Source organism: Limulus polyphemus, unplaced genomic scaffold (assembly GCF_000517525.1).
Source record: "Limulus polyphemus unplaced genomic scaffold, Limulus_polyphemus-2.1.2 Scaffold1037, whole genome shotgun sequence".
NCBI classification, from domain to species: domain Eukaryota; kingdom Metazoa; phylum Arthropoda; class Merostomata; order Xiphosura; family Limulidae; genus Limulus; species Limulus polyphemus.
Window position 1 is genome coordinate 292,436 of NW_013666647.1, and position 20,713 is coordinate 313,148.

The following is a 20,713-nucleotide window of genomic DNA, read 5'->3' on the forward strand; positions in this document are numbered from 1 at the left end:
CCATACTCAACCGGCAAGTCAAGAAACAACCAAAAAACCAACTTCGAAGAGCGATCTACTCCAAGTTTTGAGGCAAGAGTGGGCAAAAATCCCACAATCTAAAATTGATGAGATGATTCTCACGATGCCCCCAAAGGATCAACGAACTCCACAAAGCAAAAGAAAGATCTACTAGATATTAATTAAATTATAAATATATCAATTCATGTGAATATGACTGAAAAATTTAATTTTTTCTGAAAAGGTGGTGTCTATTTACTTGTGACCACGCTGTGTACAGGTTTGTAAGACATAACTTATACTTTCCTCACAAGTTGGTTATGTACAATGAAGCAATCTCATAGCCATATGTACTCACGTGATGAGGAGAGGCCTATCATCATTATGCTGCATATTATACACACACAATATGGCATGGAATCTATTATACAAGGCACTTTTACTGGATGTTTTCTGCCCAGGTGGACCACACTTGACATAATCTATTGTATACCAAGGGGCTTCTCCCTGATGTTTTTGCCTGGGTGGACCTCACTTGGCTATCTTGATATCAGTCCAGGAGGACTGCACTTGGCCTATTCATATACGGTCCTCTAGCTCTAGCCATGTATTCTATTCGTTTCCACCCTATGTGTTTTATCTTCTTTACTGGGTGAAGAGCATACCTGTTCCAGAAGTAGTGCTATACCCCACAGGTGTGGCTAGTATTTTAATTGTGGCACACCTGATTTTTTTATAGCGGTCTCTCTCTGCATGATTATTTATTTTGGTGCCTTCCCCGGCCCCTCCACCTTTCCAATGTGAGATTCTAGCTATGGGGGAGTGAAGGTAGTACTGTTTTGGAAGTTAACATTTCCTAGTACTAAAAATGTATTTCCAATAGGTACTTACCTCATCTTACCCACTTCCTATCCTTCTATCCCTACTGATTTCCTGGTGTTTTCGGGTTTTTATATGCCAGTTTTCAAAAGTGGGGATTGTGCAGCAAGGGTAGTGCGCTAGTATAACGGGTGCAATGGGATTGGTGGTGGGTGGTCACATTATCACCATATGTTGCTGCAATGAGGCCAAAAATATAGGGATATAAAAGACTGGTGGGCTTTTAAAACGTTTATCAATGCCTAGAGGACAAATGAAGATCGAGATAGCTATGAGTGATAAGAGGTAAGTACTTAGCAGAAATACATTTTCAGTGTTAGAAAATGTTAACCTTTGAAAAAAAAATACATTCATATGAATAAATATAGTAATACATATCTCCATTAGTAAATAAAGTTGATTGTAATTTTCTCTAACCAATTTTTGATCTCATTTTATTTATGCCTATAGACAACAATAAAATCTAAATTTTTTGATGATGTCTCTATACAATTTGATGATTCAATATTAACTTAGTGAAACATTTTTCTGTTGCTCATGTTTTAAATATTTTATATAATAGTGTCAGATTCTTGATGCTATTCATCACCCTATTTATTTTGAGATATCATCATATTGTGTCCACCCTATAGTCAGAAGTTTAGGTTAAACATTATAACCCTCTTCTATTCTAATGTAAATGGTAATTTCTTAACAAGTTGAGCTCTTAAGTAATTTGTGCATTACTAACACCCTTTAAGAAACTTTAAATAATGATTTTATATGTATATATATACATGTATATATATATATATATATATTTTACATTATGTGTGCATTTGTTTTAATTTCTCATTATCAAGTTTAGGTTGTAATATTGTTCCTATGTCAAATAATAAATCTTGAGCTTAAATGAGCTGTTGCTGATTGTTATTTATAAATATATTCTAAATACAGTTACTCCTATAACACATGCATGCATTTATTATAATAAACGAAATTTGATCATCATCTTTTATTGAGTATAACATTTTCATTTACATTGATAATTCTTTCTGAGACAATATCACACCTCTGTGTAGACACAGTTATGCTATCTTCTCCATGTATCTTAAAGATTCACATGTCACTAACCTTTAGTGAACTCTCATTTAATCTCAAGAATTATTGTGAATTGTGCTGTTACATAATGATGATGTCATTATGCAGCAAAAGCCCTCCACCAATAAGAGATTGACACACTTCCTTGTGCACTTACTTCCTTTATGTATTTGCACTCATGAATATTCATTCTTTTACCAGACAAGGAATACAGAGGTGCACAGTAAGTGGGGAGGATGGGTGGAAATGTGTGTGAAGACATCAGTATCTATTGCAAATACATTTTCAGGTAAGGAAAATGTTAACTTCTAAAACAATACCACACTTCTTCACACAGTTAAGCTAGAATCCAATGTTGAAGTGTGGAGAGGCCAGTGCAAAGACTTACTTAGATTAGTTCCCTTCAGAAAATATTTGAAGGAAACTCGTGGAGTGTGACACCTGATGGCAGGAGCTCCAGGGTATACTCTTTGCCCAGGTACAAGTTGAATCACGAGCAGAAGCTGTCCATCATTAATCCTTGTTTTCGTCCTTAATTTCCACACTTTCCCAAACCCGACTCCCCTCCGCTGTATCTCGACTTCTCAATTTTCCTCTTCTACCCATTTAACTACTACCTGGAATCTGACTCATCAAACTCAGTGGTGATTACCAAGTTGAGTCAGATCCCGTGGGGGGGGGGGGTCGATCTGTTGCAGTTTTTGCACCTGTGGTCACACTTTTCTGTACACTGAGTAGTTTCTCTATTTCTTAACCATGAAATATCTCTCCAGTTCTCTTCCTCTCCTTCTCTCAGTCCTTGTCCCATTTCCTTTCCTCCTCCTTCCAATCCCATTCATCTACAATATCTTGAGGAAATGATATTCATCAACATTTCGAAATTTCCTCACTCCCACTCATTATCTTGTTCACCTAGGAATGTTTTTCTGTGAGCTCTGGAACTACTAATCACCAGGATTTGTGTTTATCCTACTAATAATGTGTGTGAGGTTTTCACTTTTGGGGACCATCCTTTCACTGGAACTGGTTATCCCTTTAAGTCCATATGTGCCTCCTTCAATGGTCATTGTGCAGTCAGTGGAAGCACTTATGGGAATCTTTGACTTCAGTGGTTCACGTGTTCCCTCCTCTATGCAAGGATCTGTATTGATGACTGGACCAATCTATTACTGCAACCAGTGTTCCATTACCTCACCCAAATTGGATTTGCACCTTTTCACCTCTCTGCTTTCCTTTCTGGTTGGGGAGCATCCCTGAATGACCTTGGGCACGTGGGCTCAAGATGAGTTCTCTCCCCCATATCAATGCACTTGAATTTATGGCAATCTGTTTGGCATGCTCCCATGTCTTACCTCTACTTGTGGATCATTTCATTATGATCTATTCCAACAACTCCCTGGTGGTTTCTTATATCAACTGCCAAGAGATACCCAATCCAGCATCCTTTGATTTAAAATCCTAGACCTTCTTTATTGGGCCAATTTTCAATGGGCTTGTCTTACTGCCTGCAATGTACTGGGCACTATGAACCTGGTTGTAGATTATCTCTCTCAGCCAGACCATATTCTTCCCACAGAATGGTCTCTTCACCCCCAGGTTTCCATTGGGTGGGCTCTCTCTCTCGGGGAATCTACTCAATTATGCCTTGCTACTCCTCTCAGTTCCAAGCTTCCTCACTTTTTGTCTCCTGTTCCTCATCCTTCAGTCCTGGCTGTCTTTGCTTTCAGCCAGGACTGGTCTCACCTTTCCTTTATGCATACCTACCTCTTTATCTTTTACTTCAAATTCTGGCCATTATTTGCAACTCACCTTTTGCATCCTGTTAGTGGCACGTCTCTGGCCAGCTTAGCCTTGATTCCTCCTTTTTATGCCACCTGACAACCCAACCCTTCCCCTGTTACTATACCCTCATTTTTTTGCTTTAACCTTACAAGTTACTGTTCCATCAAAGGATTTCATTCCTCCTACTTGGAAGAGATGAAATGCAGTCTCCCATGGGTGTGCCCCTATGGAGCCTCTGCCATTGGGTGTCAACTCCATAGGTTTCTTTAAGTGCTTTCTGAAGGGAGATCATCTAAGTAACTCTTTGCACTGGCCTCTCCACATTTCAATGTTGAATTTTAGCTTTACTGCGCAGAGGTGTGGCATTGTCTTGGAGTTAATATCTTCCTTACCGGAAAATGTATTTCCAACAGATACTGACATCTTCACACATGTTCTCACCTATCCTCCCCACTTCTGATGTACCTTTGTATTCCTTGCTTGGTCAAAGAATGAGTATTCATAAGTGCAAATGCATAAAGGGAGTTAGTGCACAAGGAGGTGTGTCATCCTCCTATTGGTGGATGGCTCTTACTGCATAATGATGTTATTATGCAGTAGTACAATTCACCAGAATTCTTGTGAGATTAGGTGAGAGGTTACTAAAGGCTAGTGGTATACAAATTTTTAAAGCAGACACAAAGGGAAAATAGCTTAACTGTGTGTAGAGGTGAGTATCTATCACAAATACATTATCAGGTAAAGAATATGTTAACATTGATGTTGGATGTTACTATCTAGATTATCATGAATATTAACAACAGATGTTTACATATTGTGTCTGTATGCAGAGAAGTAACAGCAAGTTATAATAAATTAGATTTTTTTATTATAGTAAAGTAAAATAAACTAGTCTTTATGTTTGTCCAGATATACTTTCAGCTGTTATCACTTCTTATTACAATGTTAAAAATTCCAGTGTCACAAACGTTATTCATAAGATTAAAGTTATATCTTTATTTTCCACATTTCAGATAATGAACATAAAACGTTTTAAATACCTTAAATTAGTAATATAACTTCTGTAGCACTTTGATGATGTGAGCACTTGACCATTCTTTCTACTTTATTATCAGGCAACCTACCTGTACAGAAAACAGAAATTTCAGTAGGCATTGTTTTGTTTTTTATACAATTTATTAAATTGAATTCTCATTTTTCTTTGTTCGAAATGTTTGTTGCCGGACTCTTTACCTGCACGCAGTGCCATGGGAACAGCTTGCTTGTGCTGAATCAGGTGATTTTCCTTCATTCTTAGCAGTGCATCATTCTCTGTATTAGCAATGATCTTGAATGCTTTGAGACAACACCACATCAAAATCAACTATTCTATGTTTACCAATACTTGAATTGTTTTTTGGCCTTGGATTATTGTGTCCTTTTATACCTTTCCCTAATTTTCTTATTGTGAAACTGATATAAGCTCCCTTTGGGTGACATAATTCATTAATAACACAAGATTATTGACGAAAACAAATCTTATCCTCAATTTAGAAATTGTTAAATCAAAGTGGAAGGTTTAAACATATTTTAGTTTAACTTGTGGGTAAACTTTTCTTATAATTCCATTTTATTTCTTTTTAATTTAGCTTGAGTGAACACCAGCTTACAATAGAGTTATGAATACAGGCAGTTCTTGGAGTCTAATATTTAAATGCAAAGAAGTAAAAATTTGTTTTACCATTTTATCAGTTCTAGACTTCATATCTTTTGGTAAAACAATTAATTTTCAAATCTTGTACTGATTTATTCAGTTTAAGTATTGTTCAACATGCACAAGCTGATTGTAATGTGGTAGTGTCTCAAAACATGTTCAGTATCATTACAAACTTAGAAAAAGATTCTGATTTAGCGCAAGAAACCAGTGCTTTGAATAATCACCAAACTGCTACAGAACTTTTGATAGTAATTTAAGGTATCTTAAAATTTCAGTGTCTATGCTTTTACCATGTTTAAAACCTAAAAATATTACTACTTGCAAATACTAATCATTTGCTATTCTTAATTAGCAGGCATTTTACTGTATTAATAGCATACACAAAGCATTACAAATAAATCACAATGCTTTGAAGATACAGTATTACAAAATATGTGACTGAGAACAAAAAAAACTAAAAACTACATTCACTCACTGGGCTACTAAAAACAAGTCTTTCCAGCTTAGCAAGCAATGCATGAAATAAAAAAAGTGTTTTATTTGCAATATTATTGAATTTCATCATTCAGGATGTCATATTGAAACACAAAGCCATATAAAGCTATAAACTTGAAGTGTATCATTAGTTTCAAACTTTTATAACATTCCAGTTAACAGACTACTTTTGGGAGTTGAAAACCTACAAGAGTCAAAAAACTAACTGTAGGTAATTTTGCAAACCCTAGAAAAATGTTAGATATCATGTATAGTAGTATAGTTGAGAATAAATAAAGGTAATGTAAGTTTACTCACTTTTCAATTAACCTTTTATATTTAACATACTACTGCTAACCACCAAAAATGGTTAGTCTTTGCATTTTCTTTTTACCACTACAATACTGCATGGAATAGTGAAAAACTTGTATTGCGATTTTTAGTAGCCATACAGTTCACCTTAATCCTCAGGGAAAATTATAGCTTACTTAATTGTACATTTTCCAAATCAAATAATTATTATTTTGGATTACACAAAAAATCACAGTGAACCACAGGGGAGAATTACCCTCTCTTTAAAACAGCTGTGCACTGGCTTGACATGGTATTTTCAGATTGTAAGTTTACATTACTTAAACGTTAAAGTTATGTTGAAATTTCAATTAACATAAAATATAATAATTTTACTTATTAATTATATAATCATGATCATAGTGAATAACATTCTGTTACATAGCTGTTATGCATTTTATTCATAGCTTATTTTAATATTTCTAAAATCTTTAGAAATCAATGAAAGGTTGGTTCTTCAATAATACTAAATGAAATGCTTTGAATTACAAGCATAATAAAAATAACAACAAATTATGCTGTGGTGTTACATGTATAAAACACTTCTTGCATTTGACGTCTAGAAAATATAATTGGCTATCAGAAAGCCAAGTTTATTCGACTTAGCCTTACTTATACCTGTTCATAATGATAATGGATAGTTAGCATTACAGATAAACATTCTGTGATATCTTCACTGTTTCTTTATTTCCTTGAATTTATTCTGTAAGACTTTTCTTTTTTAACTTTTTGCATTTATGTGTATGACTGTACACTGTTAGATATAATTTGTTCTTAATAGTGCTGTGGAAAACCTTTTTATTGAATCTCACTTAACATAGATATAGATTAAACTTATTAGTAAATTGATTTTGATTGAAACCCTTAGAGCCATATTAACATAACTATATACGAACACATGTATATTATTGTTCTAGCTTTTGGAATTGGAAGTATGATTTACTCCGGATTAGAGTTTGGACAGTTTTTTGAGCTCAAGAAAAAGTCCCACTGTTACAACATTTTGTATGGTCTAACCCCCAGCACAAGAATGGCATTCACCTTCATTCAGTTATATTTTATTTTCCTTAATTCAAGGGTAAGTACAAAACAAGTATTTTATATAGCTGTATTTCATGAAAAAATATCTACATTTACTAATAAAACCTACACTTATTCAACATTAAAAATGAAAATGGTGGAAGTTATATTTAGCACTTACAAAATTTATTATCAGTTAAACAGTTGGCTCAAAGTGCTAGTGATATTTTGTACCTGTTTATTGTATATCTGAGGTTGACACCTCCCACACAGTAAGTCCTAAGAACTGTTAGATATTGTAGTGCATAGCAGATATATATATCTTACAGAATGAATATTACACTTGCAAGTATCATGTTGTTTATACAAAACTGACAGAAGTCTCTGTAACAGTGAAACTCTCATAAAAAAAAAATACTCATCTCAATGCTCTGGTTATCCTTATAGGAGTGCGTAGTGCCTTAAATAGATCTACCTACAAACATTCATAAAAGCTTTGAAATGTTTTAACTGTTTAAATCAAAGAGACTTTCCTTTAAATTTTCTACTTCTCACCACTTACATGCTAGTTATTTATTTTAATGTTTACTCAATATATCACCCAATCTTAAGCAACCAACTTCTTTATTTCATTAGCTAAGAGTGAATCTTCACTTTTCTTGTTACAAATAGTATTGTTTGAATTCTCTCACTCTTGTACACCTTAAAAAGATCCTAAAGGGTGATCCTCAAAAGATGATGTTTATGGTTCCTACAATAACATTTTTATGACTTACAGAGTTAGAGGCAACTGACTAATGGATAATGAGACATCCCCTTGGTGTGGTACTTAACATCCATGTACTATAAAACCGTGATGATATTTCAAGCAAATATCAAACTTATAGGTCTGGTGTAAAATACAGTATTTCTGTACATTAGTCACCAAACCTTTGTGTACCAATAAAGTACTTTTAATTACAATGTAAAGTTAAAATTTTCTTGGTATAAGAACTGAGTGAAAAGCATAACCTCACCTCAAAACTGTTTTGTATTCATCTTGTTTAATAGGTATTTAATATACTATAATACTTATTTGTATAATAATTTTCACAATAAACAATGATTATTTATACTTTTTTTATTGTAAGAATGACCTAATTTATTTTCTAAATTTAACAAGTTAATGGGCTCTAAAAATAAGATGTAGAAAAAGAATGTGGCTAATTGGCTCTACAACATTTTTATTTTGTAATAGGCTACACAGTCTTAGGGATGTTCAAGATATTTTGATTTCTAGAACATTAAAAATTTTACAACTTTAACATAAAAGAGCTTTATGGATAGAAAAAAGTATGCCTTCATGTGGAGTAGAAATTATCCTTCAAAAAATTTTTTTTTGAAACATGATTTCTTAAAAATAAAAACAACTCAATTAAATGAGAGAATTAGTTTACATCCTCTATCTTTCCACACTTAACAATTCTTAACGTTTTTCATTTGAATATACTTACCTGATGTGATATTCCACCCAGGGGTATAACCAATACAACAGTCATGGTTGGATATTTTTTTCCAAAAAAATTGGGATCTTTACTTCTACAGAAAGAATCTAAGCGATGTACCGTAGCCTAAATGAAACTTTTGAAATGAAATTATTCAAAACATAAATAAGAGCAAAAACAAAGAGTAGCTTAGATTACCTCACAAAGATAAGCTGCCAAGTTTCAAATTTCTTGGCTAAGTGAACCTTTTACTTTTTTATGATATTGGGGTAGTTGTTTCCCCCTCCCTCTTCTGGCTATCCCCGTGATACCATCTGACTTTAGCTAATTTAATTCTGCATTGATGTACTCATGGTGGTGATTATAATGTAAAAAAAAAACTGCTAATATGGTGTTTATTTCCAAAAATATATAGTTAATGTTCTATTAAGTGTTTTTGATTTAATCTGTTCTTGGATTTTAACATAATTACTTATATTCTGACTAAAAATTACGTGTTTTGTTCCAGAACATTGCTTCTGCTTCTTTTTAGCTCCATAACTTGTTCAAAGTTAAAAAAAACCTTCAAGAGATGCTTGGTAATAATTCTTACATAACAAACAATTTGACTTTTTTTGGCAAAGCATCCCTTTTACTGGAACCTGACTCAAAATTGGTGCATTAATACATGTTTATTACACTGATTATGACACTGTTTTTTGCTGTGTATTCCTGGAAATTTGCTAGATGGTTATCATTCAAACATTATTCCAAACTAAAAAATAATAGCCACTGGATACAAAGTCTTAAATATTATTATTATTGTGTGTGTGTGTGTATTTCATATAAATAGTTCTTTGGGGTTTTTTACTTCTGATCAGAATCTTTTTATCTATGAAATGTTAATAACATATTTTGGGACAGTGATGGGAAATGGGTGTGTTCCTGTCTTGATCTGATTTAATTTGGCTAGCAATCTTGCTCTCTGGAAACTTAAAAGGGTGTGTGTAGTCCAATTAAGTTTTTATTGTATCACTAACTTCCCATGGTTGTGTGGAAGTAAAATATTCACTGCTAATATTGAAAATAATTGAATCTCAATGAATTAGCATATATTGATAATAGAAATTAAAAAACACATTGAAAAATGGGCCGAGATGTATATCTATCTTGTGAAATAATGAAAATGTTATTTTATGAAATGCACTTACTTACTTACTGCATGTTTTAAGGTTCACTGTTGTAAGTAGAGCTATATTAATTTGATAATGAAGCTCATTTTTATTTATGTCATTAAATTAGATTAATGCTTGACAGGAGATATTAATCTTTTTAAAATTTGAGGAACTTTTGAAAATTCTGTTTGTCAATTGCTAGACTTTGTACCTATGTGAAGGTAAAAATAAACAAAACTAAGATTAAATTATTTTGTGTATATAGATCAAGAATTCAATGTAATTCATTATTTAGAAACTACTATCTTTTTGCAACTTAAGAATGAACATTTCAAAATTGCTTTTTTATGTGTTTTGCAACTTAATGAAATAATAATTAGTTTTCTCTATGAATTGTTTAAGCATACAATTATTCTAGTCAATACAGTAAAAAAATATAAACTACATACTGTCTTGGTATGTATGAATTAATTTGGTAACCAAATGAACATTAATAAATACACATAAGTTTGATATTGAATTTTATGTATAACATGTACAGTATAGAGATATCATAATTAATTTCTTTGTTGTAGAAATAATGTCATTATTTTACAGGTCTGAAAATTACCACTTGCTTTGTATTGCAATTTCTCAGTATGCAAGTCTTATAATATTGAACAAAATTTTTTTGTTGAGATATGTAATGTGTTTTTTACAATACCTCATTATGGTAAGACAGAAGAAAAAAAATTGACTGCTTTATTCATTTTCTCACAGAAATATTAAACTACCCTATTTTGGTTTGAATATTTATTCAGTTCCTTGAATATGGGTTATATTGAAAAATTTGCAGAGTTAAGCAGTAATTCTAGTTTCATGTCAGTATTCCATTTATATAAGTAATCTGTTTGATGTGTTTTCCTGTTGCATTATGTTTACTAGTGTTAACTTATCCAAACAAAAGAATAGAAACAATGAATTCAGCATGTGAACATTCTTAAATTAGTTTGTATTGAAAATATAATTTACAGATTGTCTGTATTTGTATGTATTTGTTTCATTTTAATATCCCAACCATTTGAATATGCAATGCTATGATGGTTAGAGAGCATGGAGCAGTATATGACCAAACTTATTTTTAAGATTGTTTATTTGTTTCTAATACTTGCACAAAGCTACATGTGGGCTATCTATGTATAGCACTTCATAATTTTGAAGTAATACACTAGAGGGAAGACAGCTAGTCAATAGCATTCATAATTTGTTCTTATGTAATTGAATAATTGGATTTGTGACCTTCACTCTTATAGCGCATCCTCAACCCCAAAGTGCTCAACATGTTTGTGCACTAATAGGTCACAAACCATGAATCCTTAACTTCACAGTCCAGGCACACTAGACCATACCATATCTTTCCAAAGAATGAGAAATTAAAACAAGAAGCAAAGCTATTCCACTTCACATTCTCCTGCTAAATCACACTAACCATCGCATATAGACCAGTGCAATCTTGGACTACTCACAAGAGCTCCTCGATATTGAAATTCATTGTGTAATAAATATATCTGGGAAGGCTGGTAAAATAAAGTGGTAAGGAATTACCCATAAATCTCTCAAACCCAGTCTTCTTGAATGTAAACCCTACTGTTAGATTATCACAGTTCAAAGTTATAAAGAAACAGGTTGGACAAGTAACCTTAAAAGGTGTTCAACATAAAATTTATAATATAAGTATACAAATAGTTTGAACACTAAAAAAAGGTTATTTAAAATTTTCAGTCAAAAACTTTAAGCCAAGATAATTTTCTTGGGTTGTAACTAGTATTCCTATATAAAAAAACATTGCTCAAAAATTTAAGAGAAACTATAGTATTTCACCTTTTGAGTTTATACATATTTACACTAGTGAAAAGTAGAAAAAAAGAATCAGCATTACTATGATTGACAACGATGACTAGTCATGTGAAAATTGAATACTTTGGCAAGTTATAAATTGCAACCACAAACTCCACATGCACTTTTTTTCCTTGGTGTTTTTTTTATTTACCAACCAAATAAACCAGATATTAGTTAAAATAACTTTATCTATCTTTGTCGAAGGTAAGTTATTAGGAGAGAGCTTTCTCTTTCTGTTTTTAAGTTACAAACAGTTGAAAACAATCATAGTTCATATTGAAATATGTTTCAAATTAAATAGAAATATCTAATTTATTTTTTTATCAAGGATTTTTGTTTGTTTGGAGTTACCAGATTTGAGTAAAATGCAAACATTGCTAGTATTTTTGCTTTACCACTCAACTGATTAATTTTGCACTTTTGAAAAATTGCCAAATATGGTTATCCATGAGGAGCAAGACATATGAATCCAGAAGTAAAATTCTGTCATATTGTAGGTATATGAATAAGGTTTAAGATAAAAAAACTAAAAGCAAAATTAAAAAAATTAGCGGACTTCCTAAATACAGTCAGTTTTTGCATGTTTGTTTTTCCTAAAACAGTACTCCTGATTTTTGCCAGCTTTCTAGTACTATATCACTTGCCTTCCAGCTTCCTATTTTGATATCAGCAGTCATACAGACTGACTTCCATACTGTAATAACATTTGAGTGTGTACTCATCACATAACATATTTTAGGAGAAAAGAACAAGTTTATAAAATGCTCATTTTGAGTTTTAAAATATGCTTGATATAAATTACTATTGTGATATTTAAGTGGAGTAATTAAGATGAAGCTTTGAACAAAATACAAAACAAATATATTAACAGAAAGATACAAATGTTGCCAACTGGTTCGGATACAATTTTCAGGTTTGAAAAGCTTTCTAACTGAACTTGCATAGTGATTATGAGTGTTATAATACAATTAATAAAATCGGCAAATTGTGGTGGATATTTTGTCATTGTGTTATACTATTATAGAACATATTAATTGTTTAACAGTAAAGTAAATTAAGAAATGTCTTTAATTATTCCCTGTAATATTTATTTTATTCTATATATAGATGGCTATTAACAAGTTCAAAACATTAGCCAGGTTTGGTTTGATGCACATGATTGCAACTAATCTTTGTGTCTGGCTGCATGTGCTTGTTGCTGAGACTAAACATGAGATCATGACAATCATAAACCATAATTACACAGCGAAGGTTCCATCTTTTGTACTGCAGGTTAAAGGAGATTTTGGTAAGTACTTAAAAATAGTCATATTGTTAAAATGTATTTATAACACCTTTACAAGAATATTATAAAAATAATTTGGCATTTTTCAAACACTTGTATTAACAGTACTTTATTGTAAAAGGTACATTTTATATATATATATTGTATTTTTACACATCAGTAATATTTGAAGTTCTCAAACACTTGAAATATACATCGCAGCCAATGAAAGAATGACTCTTAAACTTAGAATTACGGATGGGTATGGACCTCAATCATCAATGGTCTTTTTTATGCAAATGTTTCTAAACTATTTTGCTTAACTTGTTTATAGATTCATGACTGTTGATTACGGCACAAGTAAAACAAAAAATGTAAGCAAAAATACATTTAGTTATTATAGTTAATCCACTAATGTTTTGTAGGGATTTCCTATGTATTCTACACAGAAAATGAGTAATTCTACCCATCGTTTCCGTCAGTTATTTACTTTTGAGTATAAAGTTACTCAACATTATGCATTATGTGGATTTCACACAGAAGTTCCAGCCATCTAATTTTTTAAACATAAGTTTGAAGCCTAATCATTCGGTTCATAATTGACAACTGAGTTATGGCAGTTGGTAGTTACAAAAATTCCAAACTTTATCAGTAAACAAGGGTAAAGGTTTTATGGAGAAACTTATAATAAAATATTTAATGCACACACTTTAAACAATGTGTGATGCAGATTTTATACATGATTTAGATAGAACCTTCGGAAGTCTTCTGAAACGTCGTCTTCTTCCTTTTGCGCTACTTTGTAGATTAGTTCTCTAAAGCTCTTCCAAAAGTGTCACGCTGTACTAAGTTGTTACTGCACATTTAATTTTGGAAAGAGTTATATTCAGCAAATACATTTCCATTAAAGTTGTTTAGGTATTAATAGTGATATATATATATATAAATACAACCCTTTTTACCAACATCACTTTAAAAATAATATTTATTTACTGAACTTATTTTCACGAGCTACTTGTCAAAAAAACTGCTTGTGTTTGCTGTAAGAGTAATAAGTATAATAGTACTGTCTGTTGTATGTCCATGTAACTATTTCGCAGAGTGTGGATGGATTTTCACCAAAATTGGTATGGAGGTTCATTAGATCCATGCGGGGGTACATAAAAATATTCGGTTTTGCATTTTGCGGTTTTTATGGGCGTTTTTACCACTATCTCGCCTCCTGTGGATGGATCTTCACCAAATTTGGTATGGAGGTTCATTGGGTCCGTGGGAAGATACCTACAAATCTTCAATTTTGTATTTTGCGGTATTTAACCACTACTTCGCCCCCTGTTGATGGATCTTCCACTGAGTCTATGCAGAGGTACATGAAACTTGCGGTTTCACATTTTGTGTTTTGCAGTTTTTATGGACGTTTTTGTGTTTTTGACAAATGCACATAAGGGAAGCAACTTTTCATGTCCTAAGATAACCTTTTATTAATCATGCATTTACATAACTTCCGTCCAGGGGACGGATACTCCAGCTGGTTAATAATATATATTTGTTTTCGAATTGAAATATCATTATAGATATTTTAAATATCGAATCATAAATTATTTACAGCGAGTAAAACAAATAGCATTATTACCTATTTAATAATTTGCAACAATTCAAAAGTACACAACATAATTCTTTTGACATCGGTTCAAACGTTACTGGTGGATAACAAATAGAAAGTTAAAGAGTTGTTTAGGCTTATCCTGCAGCCCCTTGTATTGGAAAATCAAAACACAAAAATTAAAGTTTTTGTTTTAGCCAAAGATCAAGGTCGTGAATATTTCTTAAACATAACTTTACTTATTACTGACACTGTTGTTACTGAAATATTGTGTTTAAACTGCAATGTTTTCCAAACTTCAAATAACGGCGCCCCTAACTCAGCAAAGTTTCCGTTGTGCCCTCCTGCACATTGAAAGTTTCGCAAATGATAACAGCAAAAATTAACATTTTTCTTTAATTATTTTTAATCATTATTTTTTTAATGAAAAAAATGCTTTTAAGGACTGAGTAAATGCGAGAGCAAAGAAAAGCTTTGATAGCAAAGTAATAGTTTTGTTAGGTTATCGTCGTCTCCAACTCTTCTGTTTCTTCCGTCACTATTTTTGGGCTCTCCCGCCAAAAGCTCCCCCTCCCTCTCTCCCCCAGCCACCAGTACGCTTCCCAGGGGGAACGCTACACAGTGTGGAAAAACACTGGTTTATAAAATCTTTATTATATACGACGTTTCGTTTGAGTAAACTCTCGACGTCAAGAAGTCGCGTATTTCACTTTATTATGAGTTCAAGTCTAAAACATTGTACATTATCAATAGTACCTTCGCTTGTAAGGGATTTCATTAAATTTTATTGTTACTTTTAACCTGTGAAACAGCAGCCAACTTTCACAACAATAATAGTTACACAAGTAAAAAACGAATAGTACGATTTCTTCACAAAATAACATTCGTTGTGTACTAACCAATTCAAATGAAAATAAAAGATGAGTGAATACATTTCGACAAAGTAAAGTATTATATAACACAAGATTGTTAGTCAGAAATGTGGTATATAATTCTTTAAAATGCAGTTTGAAGTAAGAAAATATAAAGAAACATAAGCTCATATTAATAATAAAATGCTTGTAAAGGGCGTTCATAGCATAACAGTTGTCGTTGCAATGAATAGCTTATATAAATAGTGTTGCAACTACTAGTGTGTTTGTTGTATCTTAGCTGGCCTGAAGAACTCTGGACTTGGCGAAACGCGTCCACGGTAATAGATATGGCGAATACAGTGTGGTTGGAATAATATTCTAATTTTTGAAAAGCCCTAAGGGGCTGGATAATGTTGTTTTTAAAAATGTCATACTTCACCAGCTTGTAAAAGGCATTCACACCAAAACGTAATCTCAATAAGAAATGTATAATAACATGTATTAATATCAATGATTTTGGAACTTTATGGAAAGTTTGCTCTCAAAGATATATATGCTTAGCATATTTGATAGACAAAATGTACTTTTTTATCAGTTTGTTTTCCATTTCGTTGTTATTAACTGATGCCAGTTTTTTAATCATATGCAGCTGATGATCATCACAAATTGAAGGAAGAACAAAGTAATCACTTGGCCGTGAATGGACATCAGAACCTTCACCATCATAGTATTGAAAAATCGCTTGAACACGGAATATACATAAGTCATGAGTGTCGCCGATCTAACATTATGGGTGAACTTGTGCAGGACGCTAGCCCATTTCTTTTTCCTTGTACAATCGAATACAGTTTGATCTGTGCTGCCATTTTGTATGTTATGTGGAAAAACATCGGGAAAAATACGGTTAACGTCGAGAATACCAGTAATGGTTCATATTCCTCTCGACATCGCCACCATTATACTGTGGACTGCACCAAAGCTAACAAGGGCCTCTTCACTGGCATTATTGTTTTGGTTTTGGCCATCATCAGCTTAATTCTGTTCTTTGTCCTCATCAACAAAGAATTGTACAAGAATTTAGCAGTCATGGAAGCTCATATCTTCGAACTTGCTCTATATATTTTGACGTCACTCGTGGTGATTATAGCCTTCATACAAATAAGAGAGCTAAGATACAATCCTTACAGGAATATTGAGCTGGATAACATTTTGCTAATTGTATCTCAGAGTGGACTTTACATTTTCACCATGTTCAGTATTATTGGTGGTCATTTCACAATGGATAAGAACACAGTGTTGGTTTTGCTAACAGCAATAGCGTGCCTTATCCAAGCCACACTACAGACAATTTTCATTCTGGATACTTCCCGACGCTATTGTAAAAATAGTGACCAGATGAGAAGGAAACCTGGCCGAGAGATGGTCACCTTCCTCCTGGTTTGCAACTTTGCCATGTGGTCTATCAACACTTTAGAAACTCGTAGAGCTGATTCCAATCCTGTTCAGATGCATTTCTACGGCTTCTGGGCCTGGACAATCATCACTCATGTGACTACTCCTTTGACAATTTTCTTTCGATTTCATTCTACTGTCTGTCTCTGTGATATATGGAAACGTTGTTACAAAGTTAGATCTGAACTGATATAAGTATTGTGGTAAATCCCAGAAACTTGGGTATGAAAATACTAAAGTTTGAAATTAAATAATTACTACGAAGTTGAGTCAGAGTTCATCCTGGTGATATTGAAATATAGGTTAGATTTTTTTTTGTTTTTAGCTACCTGAAAAATAAATATTTGACTTCAAAAATTACCAGTTTAGAAACTTTTTTTTTTTTAGTAGTAAATGTAATCTAAATAATGATGGATGCAAATACCATAGCACCCCCTGTTCGATGTAATTACTAAATATTGTAGGGTTTTTGTATATGTTGTCCTACCGTCCGGGTATTTGTGTTTTTATGTGTAAGTTAATTTTTTAAGAGGTTAACATTTATCGATTGATTTTTAGGTCGGCAATTTACAGTATTCTAAATTATACATTTTTTTCTGATCGTTCAAAAGCTGTTATACACGTTGCTATCTACCTTTCAAAGTATTAATCCTGTAAATAATATCAGATTATGCATTTCTTGTTTATATAAAGAGATGTTTTTAAATTTTTATACTAACTATTAACACAATATTTAAACATAAAATGGAGATGATCACGTGTGGTTAGTTTATTTCTTTTGAAAATAAGGCAGAAATCAGAAGAATATGTTGCCGTTTACATCAAATTACATGCGATTTTATAAAATGCACTCTGAATTTTCTATTTTCTATAAAATATTTAGCTATAATTAAATTAAAAGCAATAATTATAGAATACAGAACAAGCTAAGGTATATTACTTAGGCCTATCGACTGAAATAGAGGTAGTGTGGCCCACTGACTAATGCTTTGGACTCGCAATCGGAAGGTTACAAGTTCGATGATTTCTTGCGACATGTTGTTGTAACCTTCAACAAAACTCTTAACTCCAATTCTTTCAATCTACCCCGATCTATAATGGGTAACAGCGGGTAGTTGGGGGTTAACTTGTAATGGACTGGCATCCCGTCCAGGGTAATTGATGGGTTACCAGTCTCATCGGTATGCTACATTCAAACTGGATTTCATCGCCAATTAGGCAAGCGATGAATTTACTTTTAACCATCGATTTAAGTTCGTGTGTCTCCTCCAAACACAAACACACACACATTGCTGTCTTGCCTACAGTATTAAGAAATAAAAGTTTATTATAAAACGCAGTTATGCTTTACTGATGGTATAAAAATATATAAAGAACTGGACACAAATGTTGTCGGATAATTTATAGAATGATTCACCTGGAATGTAAAGGATAGTAAAAGTTTTGTATTATGTAAACTTTACTTAACGTCATAAAAAGAAACTAGGCCAACTGTGACTCTCGTTTGGAGACCAAAACGAAGGAAAAAAAATATCCCGAAACATCCTGTAACATGTTGTACTCACGTAAAAAAAACGTCGCGAAAATGACAAAAAGCGTGTTCCTCTCCTTGTTCTACGTATTGACAAAATAGTAACTAAAATATTATGGCAAAAGCTCCTGTGTAAATAGAAATATCTTAAAAATAATCCAGTGATATTTAAAAAGTGTCACTTAAAATATGCTAATTATCATAAATGATGCTATTGAAATTACTGCAAGAAGAAAAGTGCCACGAAAATGAGAAGTTTACTTAAATGAAAAATTAAAGATGTGTTATTTTCACAATCGATAAAAAAAAAAACAATATATTCACAATACTTAACCGACTGAATATTTAAAGTCAAGGGATTAATTGACTTCCCTTTCAAACTAAAGATAAGCACGTGTTTCAACTCAACAATTTTATTTTCAAGTCATACCTACGGTAATATGTGATTATTCCTACTCATTTCTTTCTTTTTTTTTTTTTTTTACAAAAAAGAAATGAGTGCTATTTTCCATTTTCTCTTAAATACCGGGCCCGGCATGGCCAGGTGGTTAGGGCGCACGACTCTGAGGGTCGCGAATTCGAATCCCCGTCACACCAAACATGCTCGCCTTTTCAGCCGTGTAGACGTTATAATGTGACAGTCCATCCTACTATTCGTTGGTAAAAGAGTAGCCCAAGAGTTGGCGGTGGGTGGTGATGACTAGCTGTCTTCCCTCTAGTCTTTCACTGAAAGCCCTCGTTTAGCTTTGTGCGAAATTCCAAACTGTTACAAACCTTCAGACTTCCTAAGTATCTATTAAATATTCCTTCCTCAGATCTGGTTTATACTCAATTGACTGTACAAGGGCATGATAGAAAATTTCTCCATTTGTCCTTTCGTGCGTGGTTGCTTGTACTATTATTTCTTCAAATATTTAGTATTGAAAATCTTACATAAATTAGATTTCTCTTTCATATCGGTTATAATAAATGGGAAGTTTTGTATTTTTATTTCCTATACTGAGAAAGATTGTACGTTTTTTGTATACAATGCAGGCAGCCATTTTCATACGTGTGTGTGTGTGTGTCTATTAGTTTATTTTATAGTTGTATATAATTTATTTTAAGAAATATTAATTATTTCTTATTTTCTATATGACTAGATGTTTTAGCTTTTAAGAATAATCATACAGGCTGTGTTTTAACGTAATTTCATGTAAAAGAGTATGTGTTCTGTTCAATTACTATAAATAAATATATATTTACTCCTGGAGTCTCACGCCTATCTCTCTAAATAGCTGTTTGTTTATCTGTCCGTTAAATACAGAGATATGTATGAAATTCGTTTAAAAGTTATTTCAGTTGCTTTCGATCATTTCGTTTGTGTGCGAGTACATATTAAGTACACACAACAATGTTCGTGAAGTCCTATAATGAACAGAGTTGCTATTCTCTGTCACTTAATTTTGTTTTGTTTTTGTAACCATAGTAAAAACAATAATATTAATGCACTAAAATGTACAAGCAGTAGGTTATCAAATGTGATCAAATGTAATATAGTGCCTAGTTCATTTTCACATCATAATTTCCAAAATAACTATGGAAAAAATGGTTTTATACATCCATAATTATTGAATATTTTTTAAACAAAAGTAAAGAATATAAAGTCCTTGGATGTGTTCAAATGTTACGTGTGCTGTGAATAATATTCTATGTAAATATATATATATTTTTTTTAGATTTTAAACTGTTTGTCGAACTGTGTGAAAGTACAACATATAGATTAGTAAGAGAAGTGTGATGTTTGTTTTAATTATGTATAGATTCTTTGAGCTTAAAGATTTTTGTACCTTTGTATTTACAACTTGATATCTAAATAAACCATATTATATACATATATATGAGCAATATTTATTTCTATCTATATATACTACTAAAACTGAGATTGTTTGTTTGTGGGCTTGTCTGTCATTAAATAAAGCAAAAACGGCACACAGTACCGCCATATTTGTAACGAAATGAGAATAGAAACAGAATAAAACAAGTTTCGTTAAAATCGGGCCACGGGTTATCGAGTTTCCCCCGTTTCTCGGGTCAGTTTTATGAAAATGTCTAGATGAATTTAGGTACACTAGATGACGCTACATATCGGTTTATCTATCTATCCACCTGATTAATAACTTTAAAATATCTTCTATACAACAATCTATGCACAACAGAAATTAAACGATG

At 32.4% G+C, this 20,713-nt stretch overlaps 1 protein-coding gene across 3 annotated transcripts in view; it reads left to right on the top strand.

Moving 5' to 3' along the window:
* LOC106461816 (otopetrin-2-like) overlaps positions 1-18,979 on the top strand; it is a 59,806-nt gene extending 40,827 nt beyond the window's left edge. For all 3 annotated transcript variants that reach the window (XM_022388893.1, XM_022388894.1, XM_022388895.1), the window contains exons 6-8: positions 7,180-7,340; positions 12,906-13,086; positions 16,169-18,979. In XM_022388893.1, coding sequence (XP_022244601.1) covers positions 7,180-7,340; positions 12,906-13,086; positions 16,169-17,166 — 1,340 coding nt within the window. In that variant the 3' untranslated portion in view covers positions 17,167-18,979. The remainder of the gene's footprint in view (positions 1-7,179; positions 7,341-12,905; positions 13,087-16,168) is intronic.
* Positions 18,980-20,713: the final 1,734 nt, after the last annotated feature.